General features: G+C 40.9%; 1 protein-coding gene across 3 annotated transcripts; it reads right to left on the bottom strand.

Annotated features, from left to right (window-relative positions):
• Positions 1-10513: 10513 nt before the first annotated feature.
• On the bottom strand, positions 10514-18831 carry LOC137006131 (uncharacterized). Of its 3 annotated transcripts, none has more exons than XM_067366633.1 (2): positions 12388-18831; positions 10514-11441 (listed from the first exon to the last, which is right to left on the bottom strand). In XM_067366633.1, the coding sequence occupies exons 1-2, from the start codon at positions 17764-17766 to the stop codon at positions 11337-11339; spliced, it is 5484 nt and encodes a 1827-aa protein (XP_067222734.1). In that variant the 5' UTR covers positions 17767-18831; the 3' UTR covers positions 10514-11336. The 3 variants fall into 3 exon arrangements, 2 of the variants coding, with proteins under 2 accessions (XP_067222734.1, XP_067222733.1); XR_010892476.1 differs by having other exon boundaries at positions 11330-11441; positions 11918-18831; XM_067366632.1 differs by having other exon boundaries at positions 11356-17923; positions 18400-18831.
• Between the last annotated feature and the right edge of the window lie 1161 nt (positions 18832-19992).

Consider the following 19992-nt stretch of genomic DNA (forward strand, 5'->3'; position numbering starts at 1 on the left):
TGCACAGCTGCAGTGCAGGACTTGGTGTGTTGACCACATGGGACAAAACCTTAATGCTTGCTATAAAACAATGGTTTTAAATGACTGAAAATTGGAAAATGATAACATTTACTACATTAAAACAACGTCACACGAGTCACGAGTACAGTTACACAAGTGTGCTTTGGGGCTTTCAAACATCTAAATCAAATTAAATTACATTTATATGCACAGTATATAAAGCATAACGCATTACAAGTAACGCAAGTTATGTAATCAGATTACTTTTTTCCAAGTAACTAGTAAAGTAACTGATTACTTTTAAATTTACAACAAATTATCTGAGTTACTTTTTCAAATAAGTAATGCAAGTTACTTTGATTTTCTATTTAGCTCTCGAAATCGTGAGTTAAGCCCTGGGTATACTTCGGTTTTTACGTGAGCTAGTGTATGTGCACAGTTGAACAGTTGCAAGGTATGCTTCATTTGACTCGTACGCATATACAGGCATACGATGCATGCGCAGTTTTGAGCAATTTCTTTTTGGAAAGTGTAACCGAGGCTTTAAAGGGATAGTTCACCCAAAAATGAAAATTGGATGTTTATCAGCTTACCCCCAGCTCATCCAAGATGTACAGTAGGTGATTTTGTTTCTTCAGTCGAACACAAATGATGATTTTTAACTGCAACCGCTGCTGCCGGTCAGTTTTATAATGGCAGTGGATGGGAACTCGAACAATAAGAGTCTAAAACACTTCCACAGACAAATCCAAATTAAACCCTGCGGCTCGTGACGTCACATTGATGTCTTAAGACACGAAACGATCGGTTTGTGTGAGAAACCGAACAGTATTTATATCATTTTTTACCTCTAAAACACCACTATGTCCAACAGCGTTCAGCATTCGTTTGGTGAGGTCTGATCACGCTCTGACAACAGCAGTGATGTCTCGCTCTCATTGAAGTATATGCAAGTTCATCAGAGATCAGACATCACCAAGCAATTGCTGAATTGTGGTGTTTTAGAGGTAAAAAATGATATAAATACTGTTCGGTTTCTCGCACAAACCGATCGTTTTGTGTTTTAGGACATCAGTGTGCCGTCACGAGCCGCAGGGTTTAATTTGGATTCGTCTGTGCATGTTTATTGACTCTTATAAACTGTGTGACCATTGACTCACATTATAAGACTGACAGACATCAACGGTTGGAGTTAAAAATCATAATTTGCATTCGACTGAAGAAACAAAGTCACCTACATCTTGGTTGCGCTGGGGGTAAGCAGATAAACATCAAATTTTCATTTTTGGGTGAACTATCCCTTTAAGGTGCAGAGGCGTTTTTGTAGTTCTAGACTAAATGTGAACAATCATGTACTCATTTCAAAACAGATTCAGTATTCCTCAAAATGAATAAAAACTGTGAAATGCAAACTCTACGGTGGCCTACGAGAGAACTCAACACACTGCAAATGAAGAAAACACCAGCAAATAATGAAAACATCTTCCACAAAAATGTTCACAACACATTCAGATTCAGAAACGTGCTGCAAATAGGCCTGCTCATAGAGCACATACGATCAGGACATTAAGATGCACACCACTGAAGAGTAAATATTGAAAAATCCCAGCCAGGTACTTCACTTGCTGGTGTTCCCCTATAACATTTTCGTTGTGGTCTGTGCCAGTCCCGGCGGCAGGACAAACGATTTGGGGGTATTATTTTGCGTTAAAAAATATTATTAATAAATTATTACTGATAAATAATATATTTTTTAATAATTTACTTGATTTTATGTCTCAAATCCCAGTCAATTATTCAATGCAGAAAGTGAAACTAAAAACTCAGCGATGAGAGCTCTACTTCATCATGGTCTGATAACACTATTTAACCTTAATTTATTTCTTAATATTTCTCTTGTGGCCCATACGTAGTGAAAAAAAAAATGAGAAGAGATGTAGGTCTTAAACAAGTTGTTTTTTTAAAATGAGGAGTTAGCTGATCTTATTACAGCGCGTCGGTTATGCATGATGCGCTATAAATTATTGCGAGGCAAATTTAAATATTAATTTAATTCTAAAAGTAGCCTAATAATCATCATCATCATCATTCAGATCATCGCAGAAAGGGGCTTGAGATCGCTGGGCCTGGTATGTGCTTTTTGCAGCGCGTTTCTGTATTTGCATGTGTTGTGGACTTTTGCAGCGCATGTGTTGTCAAACTGATGAAGATGTTTTCTTTATTTGCAGCGCGTTGTGCTCTCTCATCCACCATAAAACTCGCAAACCTGGACTAATTAAATATGTTAAATAACACAAATATACTTTATGTATTTAATCTCACTTTATTAACCAGTGTATGTGTGCTGTTTACATTCGATGATCCAATTCAACCCTACTATGACTTTAGATAAACCACATTTGTTTCATTTGTTGTTTTTATTGATGTAGAGTGCTGAACATTCTTGTTTGAGCTGCGCCCTCTACTGTACAGGTGTGAAATTGCATTTCCTTCAGCCTGAGGCTTTATTCATCCCTGCGTTCCATTCGGAAGGGCTCATCCCTATGCCTAATACCTTCAAAGGGTTTACCCTCTGGAGTGAGAGCTTTGATGGGATGAAGGGTGTAGGGGTCAAAAAACGCACTTCTGCGTCACTACGGGAGAGGATTTGTGTATGGCGGTGAAGTGAAGCAACTGACGCTTGTAGGTCACATGATAATGGACTACGTCCAGATTATGTTCATATTACACACATATAGAAGGTAAGTTTTTAGCGGTCACAAAGTAATTACTTATTCAAAATAAATACCTACTCAAGAGAGTAAGCAATATCTCATTCTGAAGCCAAAACATTTTGAAGAAATTAATGCTTTTCAAATAATGTTACAAAAGATGTCCCCAAACTTTTGTATATAATTTTTCAAATTCCTTTCACCTTTAGCCCATGCTAATCCATCAGGACAAGTGCTGAACAGGTGCCTAAAGCCCTGCGACTCCATAAATACCCGGTCTTCCATTCACACCACTTTCCCTTGGGACAGATTCAGAGCCACATGTTGCCCCAAAGCACGTGTGAAGCCCTCAGTGAATACTCCACCCAAACAACCACACCACCCATCAAACACACCCAAAACCAGCCCGACTCATCAAACACGTGCTTCAAATGATTCATGTGGGAACATCTGCATTATTAAATGCTTTTTAAAAACGATATGAGCACATTTTTAAGCCATAATCTAGGTGTGGTGAAGCATTTATGCTCTTAAAGAGATTAGTATGTTTTCCTTTCGAAAAACAACTGGATTTATTAACAAAATATGAATGCTGTTTCACTACCACGTCACCACCATGATTCTACAGTTGTTAGTGTTGCTAAAAAACAGATCGGCCTAAGACTAGCAAACCATTTAAGATGTTTTTTTTCAGCTTAAGTGCTAATTTGGTGTAAATCCATGGGATAAACCACACAAATAACACTAATAGAACAACTATATTTCAAACAGCATAAATGAAATATAATCTGAGGGTATTTTCAAGAATTTAGTCACATAAGTGTAGCCAGTCATGTAGCTATTATATAACATGCAAATATGAATGAGGATCCGGATGTACTGAAGCAGAACTTCTATTATTGTATTAAAGTGGTTCTGGATATTATTAACTGCAGTAGACTGAAGGAAAGAGTTTAAGCCTACTGTGTATCTGACCACTTAAAGTCCCCTGCAGTCAATTAATGTTATCTCTTCAAACTCATCTTTCAAAATCAAAATGATTTAAACAGGATTTTTTTCAGATGTAATATAAGTCTCTGGTGATTCTCCCAGAATGTGTCTGAAGTTTCAGATCAAAATACCCCACAGATCATTTATTATACACTCTTAAAAAATGCTGGATTAAAAACAACCCAGGTTGGGTTGAAAATGGACAAACCCAGCAGTTGGGTTAAATGTTTGCCCAACCTGCTGGGTAGTTTTTATTTAACTCAAATATTGTTTGAAATTACAGTATTGCTTGCTAAAAATGTACCTAAAGTATGTTGGAAATTAACATTTATTAATATGATTAATAATGAACAGTTTAACGAATAATAATTAAACAATAAACATTTATTAAATTGCTTATTAATAAATGTTCACCTTTTGATTATTATTGTTGCCTCTAGTAATTATGTGTAATTTAATTTTGGGTTCATTTTAAGCCAGCCATATAGTCATTTGTAAACAATATTTGGGTTCAATAAAACAGCCAAGCACGTTGGGCAAACATTTAACCCAACCACTGGGTTAAAACAATCCAATCGATGGGTTTGTCCATTTTTAACCTAACCTCGGGTTGTTTTTAACCCATATTTTAGAGTGTAGCTTGTCAAATTTGCCTCTATTTGGGTGTGAGCAAAAACACGCCGTTTTTGTGTGTGTCCCTTTAAATGCAAATGAGCTGCTGCTCCCGGCTTTCTTTGCAGAAGAGGGCGGAGCTATAACAGCATAATGTTGTCGTATAATTACGACAACATTCTACTACAACCAACCACCAAAAAAGCCCCGCCCTGCACATTGATGGGATTGGTTACATGTTTGTAATGGTATGGCGATTTCAAACTGCGTTTTTGAGGGGCAAAGTCCAAAAGGCGTTTTCCTCCCCTTGAAGGGCTGCCTAGCTTTGTCGTGGTAAAATTCCATGTGAAGCTAATGAGAAAATTACATGGACTTTCATTGCTTCCTTCATCAATGCGTTCCAAACAGCTTCATTATGAAACAAGTACCCTGCTCCCTCTAAAGTCCCCACTTCCAAGGTTCTTCGGAGTAAGTAGGGCATAGGGATGCTCACTTCCAATTGGAATTTGCCCACTGTCATTGCTATACTGCGGTTTTAGGGAGAAATACTCAGCAATGGTGTTGACTGATGAATTTGCACATGGTTTGTCTTCAATTATTATATTAAAAACACCACAACTCCTTAACATGGTACAGTTAAACACATGGCATAGCTGAAGTCCAAAAGTCCTTGTCATACTTTAAGCTTCAACTGAAATAGATGCTGAGGAATGTCAAGATCATCCCTTGGTATTTGACTTGACTCTCGGCCTAAGATAACAGTGCACTGACCTCGTCCTATACTCTCCACACACACAGATTGTAGTGATGGGAAGATGTACTTAGCTCTCTAGCAGCCCTCCATTGGGAGTTTCCTCCTCTCTAGAGTATCTTTGTTTTATCTAATCAGCGCTACTATATTTAGCTGGTTTGCTTACACATTGTTCATGTCTTTGTCAAATCATTGTTTGTCTTAGTTTAAGTGGAAAAATAATGCTTTCGGTCACTTGAAGGAGTGCAATGACCACATAGTCACAGGAGAATATAATCACGTGGATTCAAAGCTTATTTTGATGGTCACAAAAAGTACTTTCTAGCACCTGACAGGAAAATACAAGCCACTGATCTGTTGATTATAACGAGGGAATTTTTAGAGGATGTTTTGGTTACAGTAGTTAATTTGTACTTGTGTAGTGGATATTGCTTACCATAGGCAGCTCCTAATCTGTTATTTGTATTTCACCTGCTTTTTAGTGATTTCTTTGTTGAACTGGTCTAGTAGTTAGCAGAACATCTTGTATAGTAAGCAGTACATCAGTGTATATTACTGTGTGGCCATTTCAGCAGTTATTGTTATACCATATGCACTGCTGCAGCCATGATACGACAACAAAGTTCCTTGATTATTATGCCTGAATGAGAGTATAGTTCCTAGCCATATCAGCCTAGAAAATCACAACTTTTTATTTTCCGTCGGTCTTAGTACACGATTTAACTACATAAGAGTCAAGTTTTAAATAGGAAAAATATCAAAAGCACGATGCTAACGGTCTAATCAGATTCAATGAACTTTGCTAAGCTATGCTAAAAGTGGTACCGCCAGAACCGGAGATCGGCTGAATGGATTCGAAAACGGTAAAACTCAACTGTTTAACTCTGGGGAGTTGGAAAATGAGCCTATTTTCAAAAAAAGTGGAGTGTTCCTTTAATACATTATATATATATATATATATATCATAGAGTTGTTTGTGGTGGGGTAAATTAAACGCAATATGTGGTGACGTCACAATCGTGTTGCATTGTGGTATATGCAGCTGCCAGAAGTGTACATATGAAGTAGACTCGCTGCCTCAGTCAAAATCGAAGGAGCGAGGTTCTGTCCATATAAACTTCCCTCGTCCACTTCACGAAGTGAAACGCACTTCAAAATGGCGGCAGGGATTCCCCCAAGGGAAATTGGTTAGGGAAGTTCATGAGTGAGTGTCTAAAAGTGGAGTGGAATACACCCAATGGCAACCAAGGAAACTGGAACTAAACACACAGGAACTGAACACAGGCAATACAAGACAAAAGAATATCAAAATAAAAGTTCATGAACAAAGACACAGGGGAATCATGACAAAAATAATTTTACTGGATAAAAACAAGGAAGTATTGTACTTTTTTCTTACAATGAAATCCACTTAGTTTAAAGGGTTAAAAGTGTCCAAATACTTTTTGGACCCAGTGCACTAAATTGCATCTCTATGAAAACTGCACAGGATTTTCCCACACACTATTCTTCAGAGTAAATGCCTAAAATGACAGAAGCTTGTATGGAAAGCGTATTTGTTCTAGCAACAACCAGTTCTGATTTAGCCTTTTTCCAAGTCAGACTTTGGCTAAAAGCTTCCTGCAGAGATAACTAAAAATAACATTGCTTTTTACAGTTGGCCTAACTTTTCTTTTATCGTTATTCGTCATATGGGATATGAGATCACTTCCACAATGTTTCAAACCGAACCTGTCCAGAGACGTACTTTGTCTAAACAGCGTGTGAACACCCACACAAGAATCCTGAAACTAGACGTATTCAAACCAAACAGAGCAATAACAGATCTGTTCCTCAAACACACAGCCGCATTTGTCTCCATGCACAGGACAAATAGTTTGTGTAAAGAAAGTACATCACAGTTCACGTCTGCAATTTTGCCTTTGAATAAATAACTCAAAAAATACTCTTGTACACAGAAAGTATGGTAAAGCAAAAGAAGTGAACCATTTTACGCACAAAACAGCTTCACTCTGTCTAATGTAAAGTAGTTGTTTCATGCGTCAAAAATACATTAATATATATATATATATATATATATATATATATATATATAATATATAATTTTTTTTTTTTTTTTTTTTTTTTTTTAATACTTTTTTATTTTACTTTTGACATGGGCTTCTATAGGTAGGCATTGCGATATATAAAAGTCTCTTTTTCGAATTGTAAAAACTAAAAAAAGCAAGGGATTTTCTCTACAATATAATTTGCGTGCTCAAAATGAAGGTTTCGGCCTACATGCATATAATTTTGCCTGGCGAAGAATGAAGGGTTTTGCAGAATTCAAAGAACAAATTCAGTTTCAAGAAAAAGCTGTGATTGATTTAAAGGCTGTGTGTACAAGTAGACTGTCATTTACATCATTATATAACCAACCGCAACCACATTGATCATAAATGACAAGACAATTTGTACATGCGTATATATGCGCATACATGTGAGTTCATGCATGTACCGTAACGATGCGTAAAACTGTTAAACTGACAGTCTCGCCTGAGGAAAAGCGTCACTTATAGCCCTTTACTGCCCTACTTTTAACCAGATATTGCTGTCATTCAGAGCAGAGTAATGCTCTTACACATTCACAAAAATACACATCTATTGATGTGCATATACAGTAACCCAGCCCTGCGGTCTCTGGGGTCAGCTGCTGCTTTTCTCAAGATTTTTGGCATACAGATGACTGCACTGTTCCCTTACCAACTGTTCGTGGCCTGTAGAACAGATAGCGCACTAAAACATGGACAGCTGGCCTCTTAGGCCTTGCACCCTTGATGCTTGGCGCTCTGTGGTTTTGGTGAAAAGAGGCTGGTGCAATTCTCCAGCAGGGCAGGGCAGATGGAGACAGCATTCTTGCCAATCCACAGCAGCTGAGAGTTTGAAAATCCTGTTGCTTCCGGCCAAAGTGAGTATATTGTTTTTCCCCCACTTCCTCTCATTCAGTCGGTGCTTTGTTTTTGAGTCTCTGCACCCCTCTAAAGTTTGTTAAAGGGGACCTTATATTACAAGCTGTAATATAAGTCTCTGGTGTCCCCAGAATGTGTCTGTGAAGTTTCAGCTCAAAATCCCCCACAGATCATTTATTATCGCTTGCCAAATTTGCCTCTATTTGTGTGTGAGCAAAAACACACCATTTTGTGTGTGTCCCTTTAAATGTAAATGAGCTGCTGCTCCCTGCCCACTTTCCAGAAGAGGGCGGAGCTTTAACAGCTCAACAACAGCAAAGCTGGAGAATCTCACGCAGCCAAAATGAGGATTGTCAGTAACGGTGTTCAGCCTTACAGTCGACACTGATGGAGAGACTCAGGAAGAAGTTACAACTTTTAGACGTTTCTTAATTGTTTAGTGGATACATTTATGTAGTTGCTGTGGAGTTGATTCAACTCATCCACTAGCATGTGCTTCACAATAAATCTTTTATTTAAATTGTGTTTTCGCTTTCTTTGCGAAAGAGACCTTGTGAGTGTACCTAGTAAACTTGTGCTAACATACAGCATTTTGAGATAAATTTAGCGGATTCTCACTAGTGGTAGCACATCTTATTTTTTTGTTATTTACAATAGACTGTGAGATAGTTAGTTGCTTTATTGATTTATGATGAGTTGATATCGCGTTTTTAATATGCTCCCGTTCGTAGAGATTTTTAGATGGATGCTGGGGCTTTTTAGGTCGAATAGAATCTGCGATCTCTGACCCAGTTTGTTCGCTGGCTTCCATGTCTGCAATTCGCTGCATGTGTTTTCCCGCCAACTGGCAACCCAGGGTGGCGAAATACTATATAGGGTATATTGTGCGTTCTTGCATAGACCGAAACAAAAACAGAAATTCCGACACGGAACGCAAATTTCAAAGTAAAATAACTGGCTGTAGCAATTGCGATTTCTTTTCAGAGAAACGAGTATGTAAACTGAGCATGATTAATAAATATCTGCAAACATATTATGGTATTTTATGCTTTAGAACAGTCAAAAACTTACATATAGCACCTTTAAACATATTAATATAACTCCGTCAATCCTGCAATTAAAAAAAAAACTTTGCATTGACCTGATCAGGCAGCCGCCACACCCTGCCATACCCAACTGACGCCCTGTGTGCACACAAACACACTTATCACATCTCCACACAATTTTCTCTTCTAATCTAATACGCCATTACACAGAGAACAGGATGAGGAAAACGATAGTTCTGGAAAGAAAAGCTTTGTATCACACAATGAACGAGATGAGGTCAGCGTCGGGGTTGCTGTGACAAAATATCTGTCATCAGGCCCAAATCTAATCTCCTGATGTGTTGTGAAAGAGGCGAGATGAGCCAATTAATTGAGTGTCATTTCCTCTGTCAGCAGTGTCAGTGCTGCTGCTGTGTTCCGTGGGCGCGCATTGTACACTTTGTTCTGTAGCGAGCGCGTGAAGACAAAGACATGTGATTAAAGATGGTTCACTAGCGCCCCCTGCTGGTCAGCAGCAGAATGTGCATCCGAATGCAGCTCACTCGCAGAACTCAGAAACTATGCTCTTTTTTGGAATATAAGAAGAAAGCTAAAGTAATATAATGGTGAAGTGCATCATCCCTGCTCTGTTGTTTAATTTATAATGCAGAATATAAAGTATATTGCTGTCATCTGGTGACAGTCAGAATGCAACCTCTTTGTTTGAAAGATTTTTTTCCAGGTGTGAGCTTGTTGTTAGCATCTGTGTGAGACTGCGTCTATTAATAACCTTACATTGTCTGTAAGAGTGACAAAATGTCTTAGACATTAGAAATATCTGGGCAAAATATCCTTATTGTGAATTGTGGTGTTATCTAGCATTTGGTATATATCATAATATTCTATTCTAGTTATTTTCAGTGGGTTTATTGGCTCCAAATATATGTATTCACTGTCTAATGTTAAGTATTTTTTTGATTAATTGAAAGTTTTGATATTTTATATGTAAATATAATGCCTTCATAATCATTTAATGCCCCTGAAAATCATTTATTTTTAACGCTGCCCTCTACAGTTACATAAGCTTTTTATCTATGCACCCTTTTTAATGCACCTATTTTACAATACAAAATTACTATAAAGTATCATTACTATTATTAAAAGATGCAATAGTTATGTGTAAAATTATTTTATATTGCTCAATAATCATTAGGTAAGACAAGAATCAGTACAACATCTTTTAGTATACATTCAATTATTGAGATTTAATATCAGAAAATAGATACATTTCATTACAGTCTAATTATATAATTTGCATTAATTACAGAACAAAATTAATTGCATTTATTAAGAACAAAATAAGCAGATTTAATGACCAGCAACAAGCCACAGACTGACTAGCAGCGAATACTTCTGCTTTGAGTGGCTTGCAGAAGGTAGACAATAATGTGAGTGTCATTTCCTGTTTTATGTGCTGCGTGACTTTTAAGTTGATCAGATGTCTTCTCATTTGATCTGCTTAAGTGTTTTTCTGTTTTGATCTTCTGTACCAATAAATCTTGGTGTCCATTATACAAGCACTTCCTTCGGTCACTGGGTTATTTTACTTGCATGTCAGGCATAACATTATGAGCACTGACAGTTGAAGTGAATGACACTGATTATCTGTTAGTGGGTGGATATATTAGGCAGCAAGTGAACATTTTGTCCTCAAAGTTGATGTGTTAGAAGCAGGAAAAATGGGCAAGCGTAAGGATTTGAGCGAGTTTGACAAGAACCAAATTGTGATGGCTAGACGACTGGGTCAGAGCATCTCCAAAACTGCAGCTCTTGTGGGGTGTTCCCGGTCTGCAGTGGTCAGTATCTATCAAAAGTGCTCCAAGGAAGGAACCTCTTTCAGCAGGATAATGCTCCTGCCACAAAGCAAAAATGGTTCAGGAATGGTTTGAGGAGCACAACAACGAGTTTGAGGTGTTGACTTGGCCTCCAAATTCCCCAGATCTCAATCCAATCGAGCATCTGTGGGATGTGCTGAACAAACAAGTCCGATCCATGGAGGCTCCACCTCGCAACTTACAGGACTTAAGGATCTGCTGCTGACATCTTGGTGTCAGATACCACAGCACACCTTCAGGGGTCTAGAGGAGTCCATGCCTCGATGGGTCAGGGCTGTTTTGGCAGCAAAAAGGGGACCAACACAATATTAGAGAAGGTGGTCATAATGTTATGCCTGATCTGTATATATATATATATGTCATTTTTTATTGTGTGCCATAGTTGAATTGAAAAAAACTACTGTTCACTCTTTTTTGGTTCGGAGTAATTGAACGACCACAGGATGTCCGGTTAGAACATAACGTCTCACACCAGGGGTACTTGTAGTTGATTTATTGTGTGTGTGGTTCTGTAAACATAAACAATATACAAAATATAAATAAACAAACAAACAATCACAGATCTATAAACAGTACTAGATCTATAAGTGAGTACTTGAATACTGGTTATAACGATAATCAGCATGGTAAAGGGTATTAGAAAACTAGACAAAGTGAATTATATAATTACACAAATACAAACTCTATACAAATGATTATAATACTGTACTGCGTGCCCAGCGCATGTAGTGTTAACAGCGCATGCGTCTGACTCACTAAATAGACATGCCTGTACATGTTCCCTGAAACGCATTTCAATCCAACACTATATAATAAAGATATAACATTAAACACTGTCCATATAAATAACACGGGAGGCTCATGAAATTTACGTGACAATATAAAGTGCAAACATATTTAACAATGTAAACATTTAGGCGGAATGCCGCGATGGCGATCTTTAATCTCTATCATGAACGTATTATAACTATGCAAATGTACTTACAATTAGTTGCACGCACACACATAATCCTCAAAATCTTTGGATTGCAACACTTCTGACGAATCTAACTATTATTTACAATAAACAAGCACATCTACGCAGTCTCTCTCCATAACATCTTGTTTTCCAACTCCCCGGAAAGTTTTGGAACAGTCCAAGTCACGAACAGAGGCGGGGGAGTTTGGGAGAGTCCATTTCTGAAGGGTGGCCTTTTTTACAGCCGCCCCCAAATTCACAATGTGAATTTGAACAATTAAAAAGGCCTTACTAAGAGTTAAGTTATTGGTATATCACTCAGGCAGTGGAGGTAGGCTGATGATTTTGGTCACTGGCCTTAGGTAAGTTCTGTCCTTCACTTTAATTTCAGCTGATCTGACCCGGTTATCCTTCCCCGGGAAACCCTGCACAATCCTTCCAACTGGCCAAAGTGCACGAGGTAGCTGCTGGTCTACAATCATAACAGTTTCACCTACTCGTAGATTGTCCTTCTCTGACATCCATTTCTGTCTGGTTTGAAGGCTAGGTAGGTAGTTACAGATGAATCGCTTCCAAAAGTGATCAGCTAGCAGCTGACTATGCCTCCATCTCCGTCTGCTCAGGAGTTCGGAATCTTGGTACGTCACTTGTGGAAGTGATGCGTCTCGCCGCCCCATTAACAGGATGTTGGGTGTAACTGGATCGGGGTCGGCTATGTCTGAAGATGTGTAGCCGATGGGCTTGGCATTCAGTATACCCTCTATTTCAATTAGAACAGTTCGTAATACTTCTTCAGTGACTGTTTGGGCTCCGAGAGTTACTTGCAGGGCTGTTTTCAGTGATCGAATTTCCCGCTCCCAGCATCCACCGAAATGTGGTGCATTGGGTGGATTGAACACGAAACCAATCTGTTGGCTTGCAAGTTGAGCCTGGATCTCAGGCTGAAGAGCTACAAAGGCATCCCGAAGTTCCCTTTCCCCACCTTTGAAATTCGTTCCTTGATCTGAAAGGATCTCAAAGGGTTTGCCTCGCCGAGCAATAAAACGGCGAAGGGCCATAAGGAATGAATCACTGTCCAGACTTGTAAGGAGATCAATATGCACTGCACGGGTGGTCATACACTTGAAAAGGATCCCCCAACGTTTCTCATTTCTGCGTCCCACCTTTATGAGATAGGGACCGAAGCAATCTATCCCCGTTGAATAGAAAACTGGCTGGTGAATTCTCAACCTTGCTTGTGGAAGGTCTGCCATTCTGGGGGGGTTAGGTTTGGCTCGCCATTTCTGGCATTCAGTGCATTGGCGTTGATGATGTCTGACTGCTGCTCGTCCTTTTAATACCCAGTATTTCCTCCTGAGTTCTGAAAACACCCTCTCTGGTCCAGGGTGATGCAGACGATCATCATAGTCTTTGATAATCAGCTTGGTGAGTGGGTGATGTGGGTTGAGGACAATGGGGTGGATGTTATCTTCGTCTAATGGACTGATCTGTCTGAGACGACCACCGACGCGAATGAGATTGGTGCTGTTATCCAGTTCAGGGGCTAGACACAGCAGTCGACTATTGCTAGGTATGGGTTTACCAGATTTCAAGTGCAACATCTCGTCTGGGAATGATTCCATCTGGATGTGACGGAGGGCTGTGAGCTCAGCTTCTTTATAGTCTTCTGCAGTGGCACTCAAGGGTGATTTCTTGTTTGAGTATTGTATGAGGGCCTTTAAGTAGTCTGAGAAGGTGCTAAATTGATGAGGATCTGGTAATGACAGAGCAGAAGTTACCAGTCCACAGAAGGTTGACCTTTTCAACTCACTGTCTTGGGTTACATGGGCTAATGGTGGCATCTCTGGCCAGCTGGCTGGTGTCTGTCGGAGGAAAGCTGGGCCTTGGTTCCATTTGCTGTCTTTGGTGAGATCAGAGGGAGACTTTCCTCTTGTAATGGCATCCGCTGGGTTGTTGCTAGACTGTACATAGCGCCAGGTATCAGATTCAGTTAAGTCCTGGATTTCTGCTACTCTAGTCCCCACAAAAACCTTAAAGCGGCAAGAATCTGATAAAAGCCAGGTCAGTATTGTAGTGGAGTCAGACCACAGAGTGATGCTACTGAGTGGTAATGTTAGCTCTGCTTTCAGGACTTTAGCCAGTTGCGCCCCTGTGAGTGCTGCACACAACTCAAGACGAGGAATGCTCTGTTGTTTTTTGGGGGCGACACGGGACCTAGCTGTTACAAAGGCCACCTCCACTTTACCTTGAGAGCTCTCTGTTCTTAAGTAAGCCACAGAGCCATAGGCCTTCTCTGAGGCATCACAAAAGATGTGAAGCTGCCTAATGCTGGTAGAGCAGTCCAGTTCCTTGCTGCAATAACATCTGGGCAAAGTGATGTGCTGCAGGTCTTCCAACTCGCTCTCCCAGTGTTTCCAAGTGGCTAATAGGTCCTCAGGTAGCCGCGGGTCATCCCACTCTCTCCTTTTGTCCCATAACTTTTGTACTATCACTTTAGCTCGAGTGGTGAATGGTACAATGTAGCCAAGGGGATCATATTGGCTAGCAAGAATCTGGTAGATGCTTCTCATTGTGGGCACTTGACAGTCAGGTTTGCGTCGTTTGTAGGAGAGAGTGTCTGACTGGCATTTCCAATGAAGGCCAAGAGTTGATTCCTGGGCATTTTGGTGACCTTCACGTAGCCAAAGAATGCTGCTCTGAGACTGAATATCGGCTGGCAGATGGCTGATAACTGAAGGGTCATTACTAGCCCACTGTCGTAACTCAAAGCCCCCAGATGCTAGGAGGCTGTAGAGTTTGTCGACTAGGTTCTTGGCCGTGTTAGGAGAAGCAAAGCTCTGAAGGCAATTGTCAACATAGAATGACTTCTCCACAGAAAAACATGTGTCCTCTCCAGGCTGGCTGTGATCTAGAACATGCTTCTGTAAAGCAAACGAAGCACAACATGGACTGCAAGTAGTCCCGAAAGGCAGCACTTGCCATTCATAGACATCAGGGATTCTGTCTCTTTGCATGTCTCTCCAAATGTATCTCAGCAGTGGTTTATCCTTTGGCAAGAGGCGTACCTGATGGAACATGCCACGGATGTCACTACTGATGGCAACAGAGTGCTCCCGGAAGCGCAGAAGGACTGCCAGGAGGGACGGACCAAGTGTTGGACCAGGCAATAGGAGCTCATTCAGATTGTGCCCTTGGTATGAGAATGAACAGTTAAAGACCACCCTGTTCTTCCCATTATGCTGCACCATGTGGTGCGGGATGTACCAGGCTTCTTTTGTTCTGTCCACCTGCTCCTGACTAAGTTTGACAACATACCCAGCTTGCACTAACTTGGCCAACTCCTCTTTGTATGCTGCAGCCAGATCAGAGTCTTTGTCAAGCCGTTTCTCAATTCCTCTTAACTGGGGTAAGACAGCTTCTTTAGTTGCATAGAGACAGGGCATGTTCTTGATACGTAGCAGAGGAGTAGCATATCTCTGAACACCATCAATATCCACTCTCACAGTGTTTTCTTGCAGAAGCTGTATGGACTCCTTGTCTAGGCGTGATCTGGTGATTACCTTTTCACTCTGGTAGGGTAGAACATCCATTTGCCACAGTCTCTCTACGTTTGCATAAAGGTCATTGACAGGCCGCAGCGAGGTGAAGAAGCACTGATCAGGGAAAAGATGACTGCTCAATTCTTGAGTTGGACCCTGCAGTGTCCATCCCAGACGTGTTCTTACTGCTGTCGGACCACCAGGGGGCCCCAGTCTGACTGGCTGTATAGGTGTGATAAGGTGGGGGCAATCAGAGCCAATGAGAAGCACGGGATGTACCTTGTTCAGCTGTTGCAGTGGTAACCCAGCAAGATGCTTGAACTTCCTTTGCAGGACATTGACTGGGTGAGTATGTTCTGCCAGGCCGAGTACTTTAGCTGTGAAGGCGTTACGGATCTTGTAGGCCTTACTGGGGTTCACAATTGGGGACACAGTAAAAGTTACTGCCGCCCCGTGAATGACCTGGGTATCTTGTCTCACTGTGCGAAGCACAAGGTCCTCGGGCTCCCCCTCAATTGCCAATTTCTCAACTGCATCATGCAGAATGATGGTTCGCTCTGATCCATCGTCCAACACAGCATAAGCCTCCATCGCTCTGTTACCATTCTTGATTAGAACCTTAATCACTTTGAGCAGCACTTTACTGCCAGATGTTGGGCGGTCAACATACAAAACTGCACTAGAAGGAGCTGTACTCTCCTGAGGTGACTTGACTTGACCATTAACGTCATGCAGTACCAAAAGGTGCTTCTTGTTGCAGGTTACCTTCTCTGTTTTGACTGGTAGGCTGACTGGTTTAGACGTGACAGAAGACGTCAGCGTGGACGGTGACTTTTCAGTCCCAAGGAAAATAGTAGTTGGTCTGCGAGGCTGCTTAGGTTCTCTTCTCACCTCTCTGATGCGTGCTGGGTAGTCTTGCTTTGAGGGCAAACCATACTGGCTACTGTCTTCCTGTACCTGAAGCTCATATTCCAGCCAATCCGCAAAGTCCAGCAGTGTGGGAATAGCAACTTGTAGTGGGTGAGTGTATCTCTTAAAACTGGATCTGAGATCATGTGGCAGCTTACTCAAGAGTCGAGATACATGTGATCCACATTCCAGCTCTACACTACCTTTGTGGCCCAGCTGCTGCAACATACTGACAAGTGAACGCACCTGCAGCCCAAACATCCTGAAGGCCTTCACATCTCCGCTGCGTATGTTAGCACCATCCATCAGCTCAGCGATTCGTTGCAGAGCTAGTTGGTGAGGTTGACCATACATTTTATTCAGAGCTCTCATAGTGTTTGTGAAGGGAGACCTTGAATTGCTATAAGAGTCCGCCACCAGGAGAGCCTCCTCCAGTTTCAGATGGTCTGTGAGGATTTGGAACTTGAAGTGTTCTGTGGCGTCATCAGGCAGGATGTTCTCTAATGCAATTCTCAGCCTTGAAAACTCCCTAGGGTCAGGAAATGTCAGGTAAGGGATGGTAGGGGCTGGACCTCTGTAGATTTTCTCTTGGGTAGATGAAGGTAAGAGATGCTCTGAAGTGTATTCAGCATGGACTGGTCTTTTCTGGTCTTGTGATGGGAACATAAACTCAGGCAGCTGACGTGACTGGGAATACGGGGGAGAGTCTGGATACCTGAATTGCGGTGAATCACGATACTGTGCTGTAAAGGGGGCTCTCTCATCTGAGGAGGAAGAAATGTTCATGTTTCTCAGATGTTCAATCAGCCCTGGGCTTTCCTCTGGCCCAGCTGAGCACATTTGTCTCTTAGCGGTAGGTGGCAGCCTGGAGCGTGGGGCTGGTATTGGATGGTAGCTTGGCTGTGGAGTCTGAATGTGAGCTGCTGGAGAGTGAGAGAGCTGTGATGGCATTGGTGCAGTGGATAACTCAGGTGGAAGTCTTCGGTCCGATTTCAGGTTTTTAAGCTCATGATAAAGCGCAGCATTCTGTTGACGCATCTCTTGGACTGCTGAGATGATCTCAGGGAGCTGGCTAGCTTGTCGTTGCAAGGCTGCGTTCTCCCGCTTCATCTCCTCTAACATGGCTGTAAGCTCTGGTAACTGTTTTACTTGCTGTTGCAGTGCAGCATTCTCCTCTCTCAGCCTTTCAGAAGTGCTGTCCCATTGGTCATTCAATATCCATTCTGAGTGCTCTGATGCTTGACTGACTGGTGAAGTGGATATAGAACGACGTGGTGGTTCATCCTCCAGTGCACCCTGGTAGCTAGGCGACCGTGGCTGCTGTCGTTGAGGACCAGGTTCACTGAGCTCGTAGTCTTCAAGGTAAGCTGGGGGGTTAACTCGTCTCCTTGGTCGCACAGCAGGAGGTTCTCTTTCTGGGTAAGACATGGCTGTAGCAGTTCACTCCTCCGGCTCGAAGGACCATGAAAAAAACTACTGTTCACTCTTTTTTGGTTCGGAGTAATTGAACGACCACAGGATGTCCGGTTAGAACATAACGTCTCACACCAGGGGTACTTGTAGTTGATTTATTGTGTGTGTGGTTCTGTAAACATAAACAATATACAAAATATAAATAAACAAACAAACAATCACAGATCTATAAACAGTACTAGATCTATAAGTGAGTACTTGAATACTGGTTATAACGATAATCAGCATGGTAAAGGGTATTAGAAAACTAGACAAAGTGAATTATATAATTACACAAATACAAACTCTATACAAATGATTATAATACTGTACTGCGTGCCCAGCGCATGTAGTGTTAACAGCGCATGCGTCTGACTCACTAAATAGACATGCCTGTACATGTTCCCTGAAACGCATTTCAATCCAACACTATATAATAAAGATATAACATTAAACACTGTCCATATAAATAACACGGGAGGCTCATGAAATTTACGTGACAATATAAAGTGCAAACATATTTAACAATGTAAACATTTAGGCGGAATGCCGCGATGGCGATCTTTAATCTCTATCATGAACGTATTATAACTATGCAAATGTACTTACAATTAGTTGCACGCACACACATAATCCTCAAAATCTTTGGATTGCAACACTTCTGACGAATCTAACTATTATTTACAATAAACAAGCACATCTACGCAGTCTCTCTCCATAACATCTTGTTTTCCAACTCCCCGGAAAGTTTTGGAACAGTCCAAGTCACGAACAGAGGCGGGGGAGTTTGGGAGAGTCCATTTCTGAAGGGTGGCCTTTTTTACATGAATTATGCAGACAGTGTGAAAATATGATTAAATTCCTATCATATGCTTTGAAGGATCCGAGTTCACAGTAACATCCAAGGGGAAGACAATGGCTATATTATTTGTGGACCGTGTTTGGGTGTAATTAAGGCTGTAATAAAAAGAACACAAGAAAAGACGGAGCTTGATCAGGCCACACGCCTTAATTGATTTCTTCTGTTTCTCTAGCAGTTGCCTGCTGTGCGAGAGCAAGGGCCCTGGGAGAAGGCCAGCTGGGGCTCTGCCGAGAGCGAGGAAGATCGAGAGACAGAGTACAAGAATCCCCAATCCTTCTACTGCTTGTTAAAGGCATTTAGTCCATGGTATAGACAGACTGCAGCAAATTAACACTGCAACTTCATAACACATCGTTACTGCTTCATGATTGCTTGTGAGATTAATTTGATTGCTTCAATTTGAATCAGGCCCCGAAAACACACATATTTACCAATAAATACGCAGGCACTCACACAAATCAGCAGTACGGACTTGTTTTGTTGTGAGTCTCCACAGAGGCTAAGTTAAAGCCTGCCATTGGCTGAGGCCGGTCATGTGATTACAGATTACAGCTCGAGGCAGAGCTCAGTTTGTAAGGTTTTCATATGGTGTAAATCAGCTGCTCACCACAGCATTCCACTCTGCCTTCACTAACAACAACCACCAAACACGAGGTGCCTTACCATCCCGTGCCAAAACCAGCGCTCACGAAATCCCACTCAGCTTCCCATGAAGCTTCTCCACCAAAACGACATTATTAAGACGTGTCAGGCCTCGTTTAAGTAGTCATGAGCGATTATGATCACATATGTTTTGCAAATCAATATATGATCATCTTCATCTTTATTTGCTTATATTCACGGGGTCCCCCCTCCTTTGCGACCAATGAGTGGGCGATGACGGCCCTGTTTATTCATGACCTATTTTTGTATGTCACATCTGTGTACCAGTGTGAGTTTATATTCTTTGAATAAAGTAATCTCATTGGATTTTGTTAGCAAAATTGATTTAATCTGATGCATCAGACACAGACAAATGACAACAATGATGGGCAAATTACAGTTTTAGTATCATTTTGTGATGTTATGAAACATTTTCAGTGTTATAGAATTAAAAATTAAAGCTATTTTATATCATACTTCGGAACCCATTCTAAATGGCTTAAATGACTGAATTCTTACTGAATATATTGATATTTTGATAAATCAACTCTAAGATAGGAACAGGAATCTAATTTCATTCTTAGATGATTATATTATAAATTGTCAGTTAGATTAATTATTATTGTTCCAATTATGGCATTTTTTTACTTTTTGATTTGACTTTGAAAGCATAACAGCATTAATCAATGTACACAAAG

Source organism: Chanodichthys erythropterus, chromosome 18 (assembly GCF_024489055.1).
Source record: "Chanodichthys erythropterus isolate Z2021 chromosome 18, ASM2448905v1, whole genome shotgun sequence".
Lineage (NCBI taxonomy): Eukaryota > Metazoa > Chordata > Actinopteri > Cypriniformes > Xenocyprididae > Chanodichthys > Chanodichthys erythropterus.

Coding starts and splice junctions, on each gene's coding strand:
- LOC137006131 (XM_067366632.1), bottom strand. CDS start 17,766: ATGTCTTACCCAGAAAGAGAACCTCCTGCTGTGCGACCAAGGAGACGA.